At 33.4% G+C, this 8,988-nt stretch overlaps 1 protein-coding gene across 1 annotated transcript; it reads right to left on the bottom strand.

The window, feature by feature from the left end:
- Positions 1 to 4,603: 4,603 nt before the first annotated feature.
- LOC113852856 (pentatricopeptide repeat-containing protein At2g34400) lies at positions 4,604 to 8,149 on the bottom strand. The gene is made up of 2 exons (XM_027483243.1): positions 7,245 to 8,149; positions 4,604 to 6,751 (listed from the first exon to the last, which is right to left on the bottom strand). The coding sequence occupies exons 1-2, from the start codon at positions 8,099 to 8,101 to the stop codon at positions 5,803 to 5,805; spliced, it is 1,806 nt and encodes a 601-aa protein (XP_027339044.1). The 5' UTR covers positions 8,102 to 8,149; the 3' UTR covers positions 4,604 to 5,802.
- Positions 8,150 to 8,988: the final 839 nt, after the last annotated feature.

Here is an 8,988-nt window from a genome sequence, read left to right as displayed (position 1 = left end):
TCATATACATACAAATGATGAGTTATCAAATATCAATCAATTCAGTTAAATGCTACCTTCCATAAGAAAAATCACAAATTATTACATCCATAGTAGTTGCCAAAGTCTTATGTGTGACATTTCGTAAAGATGCTAACATTGGGATAATGTTTGATATAGTTCATATTAAATTATAAGTTTAAATTTCTTGATGAAGTCGCTTAGAATTAGTATAAATAAGTATATTAATGGCAAATCTCATGATAACTGCACAGGTGATGTGACGGTACTCTTATGAATATTGTATAATAAGTACTGACAAATTTTTTTAGAATTTATTTGATGAATAAAATAATTTAATTTTTATTATTTAACTAATAAAAGATGATAGTCATATTTATATGCTTATTTATCTCTATAGTATAACTTTTTTATTATAGGAAGATTTGAATTAAAAATAGATACAATTGAATTGTGTAATGTTATTAATTTATTATTTAGTATACATTAAAATTAAATTATTATTAATATTTTATTTGTTTCTAAATTAATATCTTTAACGTACTAATTAAAAAGATTCGTACATGTTTCTACGTGAATCTTCAATATTTATTGAGTGTTGTTATGATAATAAAAATTTAAGAAAATTACTAATTATAATTAATAATAAATATTTTGGTACTTTTATAAATATCAGTAACTTATTAGAAAAATGGATATTGAAATAATGAACTAATCGGATAGGTTTTCTTTCGGCACAATTACATTTGAGAAGATAAACTTACAAGCCATGATCGATGTGTTATAAACTCTACCTTGCTTGTCACTTGAGTCTACAATTGTCAAATTAGGTTATCCAATGTTGTAACCGAATTATTTGATTTACCGGTAATATATATATTCCTTGTACATAATTATATAAATTGTTATCAATTAGATTATATTGTTTCTTTTAAATAAAAAATTTACAACATTATTTTTATCTATAATTGAGCAATTAATTTGTACAAAGAATTATATACCTTCTGTACTAAATTAATGGATAATAATCCCTTTCACAATATCTTAGATGGTATAAGAAGAATAATACTCTCTTTTGCATTTATTATATGGTCTGAGCTAAAAAGCTCGTTTTCTACTACAAATGGTCTTTGAATTTATGAGCTTGAACAATATATTGTAACCTTAAATCAACAAAATTCCTTTACTGTCATGTATTACAATAATCTTTGTAACTATTAGGATGAACAAAGTGTTGTTGATCTTCCAACAACTTCTCATGTGCTGTAAAAGACAAATACATTGCCAAACTTAAACAATTTCTAGTCTATTAGACAATTTGCTCAACCAAAGTCAGTCTTAGATTTTTCAATAAGCAAATTAATGGATAATCATCCCTTTCACAATGTCTTATTAATTCAATTTGATTTAACCTAACACATGTAACAAGTTTAGGCATTGGTATGATGTGTATTATACTGAGATGTTATGATATGTATTATATATAATCATTGGAATCTCTAATTTTATATATAAAATTATAAAATTCTGCAGCCCTCACGTGTGAGAGACCCTCCAAAATCACTCTACCATGTAGCTTTGCAAGGCAGTAACGCTGAGTGCAAGGTTAAGAGAAATTACCAAAAGTTTCAATTTTGGTCACATATTTTGTTGGCTTTATTTTATTTTATTTTATTTTTTCTTTAGGATTTTATACGGAAGCACAACCTGCAGATAAGACCGGATCTTCAAGTTAAGTTTATGTAATTATTAATAATAAAATTTTATTAAAAATACTTTTTATGTTAGAAATTACAAAAATATAATAAATATTTTTTTAAAAAAAATACTATTATTAATCGTTTAAATTCATATTTAAATATCGAGGTTGACAAAGTACAAAATTAAAAGCAGTTTATTATTACTGATGTTGTGATATGAAGTGATGACTCGGTCACTCATGAGTTTTATCAATATGAATGATGAAGGTGAGACAATGGAACTGGATTGATAGGGTCCTGCGAAAGCATCACACAGGAGAAGAAGAAAGCAAAATGTAGCCAAGAGAGACTTGCCGACAATAGGAGAAGAAGAAAATCAAACATAACTATTTGAATATCTGCGAAACTAAGTGCCGGCAAATCACCCTTGGCTGCACTCCACTTTCTTCCTCTTGGTGTGAGCTGAGGGGACCAATACACAATGTTGCAATAGTTTTGCAATTGCAAATTAAAACCATTCAACTTCTATTATTGTTATATAGCCAAAGGAGAGACATTAGAGCCTCATACCAATGAGAATATTCTCTTGCAAGTTGCAATATTTGTCCTCACACTCTTCGCTCTGACTCTCCTACTTACTGAACTGGATGGTGGTGGTGATGGTGGGTGGCTTCAAGCCACATATGGAAAGTGCCACGTGCATTGCTTTGAGGCCATCAACGTTCTCTGATTCATTTGATCATGAACCATATAAATTTAGCTGTATAGAAAATAAAAGAAAAAGGAAGAGCATTAGTATTAATACTTTAGTGATTCTTTGAAATTGTGATAAGATCAAGTCCATGTTACCTTGCACATACTTCAACTAATCCAGCTTATGCTAGGACATGCCATGTACGTGCGAGTGAGAAATTAATGTATATTAGTACAAGTTGAACTTATTCTTATGTATCATTTAATTATTATTTATTATATTTATAAAATCTTCGATTAATCTAAATTGTTTTATGCTTTTTTTATATGTATCAAAATTAATATAATATAATTACATAAAATTATAAAATGTGAGTTATTTAATAATATTTTTACTGTTGTTTAAATATTTCAAATTTGAGGGGAAAAAAAAAAGAAGGATAATATTTAGTTACAACAATTGAATCGATACAAGATTATTTCTATGAAGTTATTAAATGGGTGAAACTCGTCCGGCACGAACTTAAAAAGAACAACGAGACTCTTGGGTCATGTTACAATGAACCAAAGTATATTTTTCTCATGAGTGGATCATTGAATTCCAACCCAACAAGGAATCCTTAAAAATCATTGGATAAGATAATAAATTTAATTAAAAAAATAGTTTCAGAATCTAACCTTGATCCTTAACAAGTCCCCTCAAGTAAATGTTATTCATAAAAATTTGACTTATTACCAGGTAGAAACAGTGTCTTTGTCCTGGTCTTTGTGGGGACAGTAACTGTAGCCGCAGGTTGTCGTCATCGAATGCGTACCGCCGGATCCTCCCGTGCACGCACATGTGCAAGACTGCGGCGGCGATGATATTTTGGGGGTAAGAGACAAGGGCAGCGTCGTTGACGATGATGTAACGTTGGTGTTGATGGATTGCAATAGGAAGTGTTGCAGAGAATCCATTCTACCTGAAAAAGATGTTCCAAATCGGAACATGAGGTTGGCAGTTCCAACGAGGTAGAGGCTTAGTTTGTGATTTTGATGCCGTAGTTCTAAGACATGGTTCTGGTTATGTCGTGTATTAGTTTATAATCATCACCAAGGTATAACAATCTTTTGATCATCACCAAAGTAAAACAATTTTTTTAGTTTCTCAACTGTTAGTGTAATAATAAATTTTTTTATGACGTAAGGGTCTTCTGTGATGATCTTGTGACGGCAATGACAAGAGTGATGGTTACTTCTCTTGCGGGTGATGGAAGAGTTGCAGGTGTTAGAGCAGATAAGAATCTCTCAAAATATGTCCACATTCTATTCCCAGATGGAAGATGCATGGAGGTAGGTGAGGATAGAATAGATTGAAGGAGGAAAGTATGTCAAAGGATTATCTTACAAAATTCAATAAAAAAAAGACTAAAATGCAAAATGTTATTAATTAAAAAATTTAATAATTTTTTGTTATTAATAACTTAAAGAGACAAATAATGTTATGCCACCTGATAGGAGTATTAACCCCCCCCCCCCACAAAAATAAATCTAAAAATAAATGTTTAAAATATTATACAAAAAAAATATAATTTAATCCATTTAACTTACGGTTGAAAAAAATAAATTTTATTTTATTTTATCAAAATATATCTAAACAATAAAATAAAATATTTTATTTTTGTTCCACCTATTTCTATTAATTCAATCATAACTGGCCACCAACATTCTTCTATCGACTGCTAAAGCACGAAAGGTGCAGCCTAGAGATCGTGATGATGCAATTAACAACCCATCGTCCTGCCCAAATGTAAGTATGAACTTTGCAAAAGTCAATAAGAAAATAGTCTCAACTGCTTCAGTCATACAACACAATAATGCTGTAGCGTTTCTGTTGCTCTCTAACATCCTACCTAGTATTGTTTGCAGTGTGAACCACATTATATGCACAATGTATAATGCTCCTATAGTGCACGATTTTATTTTTAAGATAAAATAATATTTCCTCTTACAAGGACAATTAAGATGAAATAATATTTTCTTTTACATGGACAATAAATTTGATGACATGACAAAAAGAAAACCTTAAATAGGTAAAATATCTTCTTTTACATTCGTTTTAGTAAACAGTTTTAAAAAAAAATACATACTTTTGGTCAAAAGCCTTGAGGATTAGTGTGCCCGGGGCTAAAAAAAACTAAAATGACAAGCATTTGTAATTTTCCGAGACCAATGTGAAAATTTATATTATCAAGGACTAATGTGACCCCTTGTAAAAATTTTCAAGTTGAATTTGGAGTTTCGCTCAAGAATTTGACAGCGCATCAAAAGTTCGAACAGTAAAGGGGTCATGTAAATACTGGTGATGGAATGAAGATTACAGAAAGTAAATGGTAGAAAAGAACGTGCTTCAAGCTCCCGGATAAAATGTCACGATACAAAGAAATGGGAAGATGCAACCATTTGGCCCAAAGGAGATAGGTGTGTAAATGTTACTTGCACACAGGATTACTCTTCCAGGCAGGGGCTAGAGCATTAGCTACCAAGCACACATTACAGGAGGCACTTTTAATACCATCTAAACTGAAAGGCCGATTATCTCATAGAAGAACAATGAAAGTCCACTACGAAATACCCTAAACTCAAGATATCTCATGATTTTGAATAATTTGGTCACATCATAGAACAATAAGAGAAATACAAAAAGAACTAAAGGGTACACATTATTTGTTTACACTTCTTTCATCTCACGGTAGCAAATCATTTTATCAACATTCTCCATTGAATCTGCATCGATGCCCAAGGAAAAATCTTTATTCCATCCGATCTGTAAAATAATCCTTGTTGCCATACTATAACAAAGCCTACATTGGTCAATATCAAATATAAATATGGTGTCAAAATTTTAAATTTCTCTTTAGGTTCTTGCTCATATGATACACAAAAGAGCTACATTCCCTGAAAGCAAAAGATCCAACTGGCCTCGGATGTGTCCCTCGTCAATACAAAACCTTGTTCTCCCGAAGAAGAAAAATGAGTTCTTAGATTTTCCCCTAAATTGACAAAGTGAAAAACGCCTTAGGGCCAAAGGTTCAAGAATGTGTCAAAAGTGGAAGCAGAGATGCCCATGGATACTCCAAAAGACAGCAGCATATGTTTCATAAAAATTTCCTTTTCATATTTCTATATGGCATTTGAGCAGATGTAAATTCCAGAGGCTTCTCCTCTTTAAACGATCTATATCCCAGCTTTATGTACAAACGGATACAAACATCAACAGGAAACAAATAAGGTTCCCGTTATATATTGATATGTACCGTCAGATCACACTTATCTGGTGAAACAAATCCAACAAACATGAATAATTGAGCTGATATAGCTGAGTGCCACTTCCAATAAAATTATCTTTAGCCCTACACAGCTCACAAATCTATTCAACAATTTTTGGGACATACCCTTCCCTTTTGAGCTCCTCATGGAGCAAAATAAATGTGTTACTTATAACTATGGAGTCAAGGCATAAGCCATCACCGGCATGAAATTCATGCAAGCAATTCTCAATTTCAATCCAGCTACAACCAGGAGTTTTCGTGATACCCTTCTCTCTCATCAACAATCTCATCCTTGCGGAATCATCCCACATATTCAAATTTGCATATATTTTTGATGAGATGATATAGTTCCCAGAACTTGAAGGATCCAACTCCAGAATCAGCCGCATAACTCGTTCGCCTACATCTACATTTTTTTTTCTTCTACAGGCACTAAGCAAAGCACCCAATGTGATCTTATCTGGTTTTTCAGGCATTTTCTCAATGAGATCCCAAGCTTCATGCAAATGACCAGCACGTGCCAAAAGATCAACCATACAAGAGTAGTGCTCAATTTTTGGTACCAATCCAAACAATGTACTCATCATATCAAACAATCTATAGCCCTCAGCAACCAGGCCTACATGCACACAAGCAGAAAGCAACCCTACAAACGTTATATCGTTGGGGCGAGCACCGCCACCCTCATTTGACATGCGCTGAAATAGTGATAGGGCTTCCTTGGCTTTGCCATGAGAAGCAAGTGCAGAGATCATTGCATTCCAAGAAGCTTCATTTTTTTGGGGCATTTCTTTGAAAACTCTCTCTGCACTGCCCAAACTCCCACACTTAGCATACATATCAATCAATGCAGTAGCCACAAAAATATCATGCTGAAATCCTCTTTGCAATGCATATTCATCAATCTGTTTCCCCAAATCCAGAGCCCCAATGGAGGCACACGCAGACAGCACTGCAGTCAAGGTAATTTTATTTGGACTAACACCACCCTCCTTCATGCCATGGAATAAAGAGATTGCTTCATTCGCCTTTCCATTTTGAGCATATCTGTAACGTAAGCATAAATCACAGAATAAATTGAAAAATAAAAACAAAAAATTTGAGATCATGGGAAAACTAATTCAAGATAGACTCACAATTGGAAACACTGATCAGAACACAAACTTAGAAAGTATTGATACAATTTACAACACACAACACGGATACAATATGAAATAGGCATATAAATTGCAGCTAGAAGTATTCAAATTCAAAGTGTCCATGATGTAGTCGACACAACAAGCTACTATTTTGAAGTGTCTATGCTTCTTTCACACAAACAAAGCATAATAAACCTACAATATAAAACACCACATATAATAATGCCCAACTAATAATAAGTTAACAACACCTTTGATTCATCTCAATTCTAGGAAAATAATGGCTTATCTTTCAAAAGCTCTCTCAGAAAGGCAAAAGAAATAGGCGATTAATTCTAAAAAATAAGCCAAACCAAAACAACAAGCACTCACTCCAGTAAGAATTTCAACAACATACTCACCCCGATATCACTGCATTCCAGGTGATCACGTCTCTCTTCGCCATTCCATCAAAGATCCTCCTAGCCGATCCCAAATTCCCGCATTTAGCATACATACTAATCAAAGCGGAGCCTATATACGAATTAAGCCTCATGTCATGCTCCACAACAAACCCCTCCACCCACTTCCCCAACTCCAAATCCCCCAACTCCCCACAAGCACCAAGCACACTCACCAAACTCATCTCATCAGGCTCAAACCCCTCCCTCCTCAACTCCCCAAACACCTCCACGGCGTCCCTGGCATACCCCGTCTTGGCATACCCCGAGATCATGGAGTTCCACGACACCAAGTCCCTGTGAGCAATTTCATCAAACACCTGGCGCGCACAACACAATTTACGACACCGCGCGTACATGGTAATGAGAGAATGAGTAGTGTGTGGATCAGAGTGAAGTCCAAGTTTGAACACCAAAGAGTGGCCCAAACGGCCGTGGTGGAAGTGGGTGAGGTTGGCGCAGGAGAGGAAGAAGAAGGGGAAGGTGAAGTTGTTGGGCGTGAGGCCCAAAGACTTCATTCGGTAGAAGAGGGAGAGGGAGAGGGCGTGGTGGTGCCAGGTGGTGGTGAGGGCGCGAATCATGATGTTGAAAGCGTAGTCATTGGGGTGAGGAGCGATGTGGGAGAAGAGAAGGGAAGCGTAGGGGTAGTGTTTGATGTGTATGGTTTGGGAGAGAAGATGGTTGGGTTTGTGGATTGAGTTCACTACCATTTGGGTGTGCACTTGTTGGACTGTTTTCGTCGATGAACATTTCTTCAGTAAGGTTATTAGACTCTCTGCTTTGTGCTCTCTGCTGCTTTGCGCTTGCAACTTCTGCATTTTCAAACGCCCACTGCCGTGCCGCCAAATCAATCTCCTTCATTTCCTATTGTTAGGATCATAATTCAAATGGTTATATATTTATAATTTTTTATAAAACATGTACTCATGATTTCAATGACTTTTTTAATTTTATAAATTTAAGTAAAATGATTCTAAAACAATTTAATTAGTCCACTTTACAGATAATTTGAGTAAATAATGAGGATTTGAATAGTTTTGACAAAAATACTTTTTTATAATAATATAAACACTTATATGTTAAATTTGAACTATAAAAACTTATAATTATTAAGAAATTTAAACTATACATTAGATGCGTTTTCAAAAAGTAGTCTTTCCATCATGTTCTTAGGGGTGGTCTCTTTTTGGTACTTTGTAGTTTGTTTTTCTGCAAGCCCAAATCTTGGAACAGGTTACCAGGCCTAGCCTCTGGCCCATATCGTTCCAATTTTTTTACAAGCCCAATATTCCATGAATAAGTTAGCACAAATGTTTGGGAGTAAATCGCATAAGTTGAAAAAAAAAAAAATTTGATTTTGTTTATAGACAATTTATTTCATTAATTTACTTAATATTCCATAAAATTTTACAAATTTGAAACATTATATAATATAGTTCATCACATAACTTTATTATGACTACTGTATATTTTTTTAAAATATAAATAAATATTAGATATAACATTACATATGTATAAATGTAAAATTTTAAATTCAAGATCACGTAAATAATATTAAATAATTCAACGGTTAAATTAATAAAATTTAATGTTTGTTAAAATCAATCATGCAAAATAAAACATATTCGGATCATTTTCCACGAATCCAAATATTTTCTGTTTACTGGTTAGTTTTCATTTCTTATTTTATTTTGAAAAAAAACAC

The sequence above is a fragment of the Abrus precatorius genome, unplaced genomic scaffold, assembly GCF_003935025.1.
Source record: "Abrus precatorius isolate BTA unplaced genomic scaffold, Abrus_2018 Scaffold10, whole genome shotgun sequence".
Lineage (NCBI taxonomy): Eukaryota > Viridiplantae > Streptophyta > Magnoliopsida > Fabales > Fabaceae > Abrus > Abrus precatorius.
The sequence above is the reverse complement of the archived record's forward strand: the minus strand, read 5'-3'. Positions and strand labels throughout refer to the sequence as shown.

Excerpts from the sequence above, each read along its gene's own strand:
- LOC113852856 (XM_027483243.1), bottom strand. The coding sequence starts at position 8,101 with ATGCAGAAGTTGCAAGCGCAAAGCAGCAGAGAGCACAAAGCAGAGAGT. Across the intron at positions 6,752-7,244 it reads TGGAATGCAGTGATATCGGG|ATATGCTCAAAATGGAAAGG; the intron begins GTGAGTATGTTG and ends CTTACGTTACAG.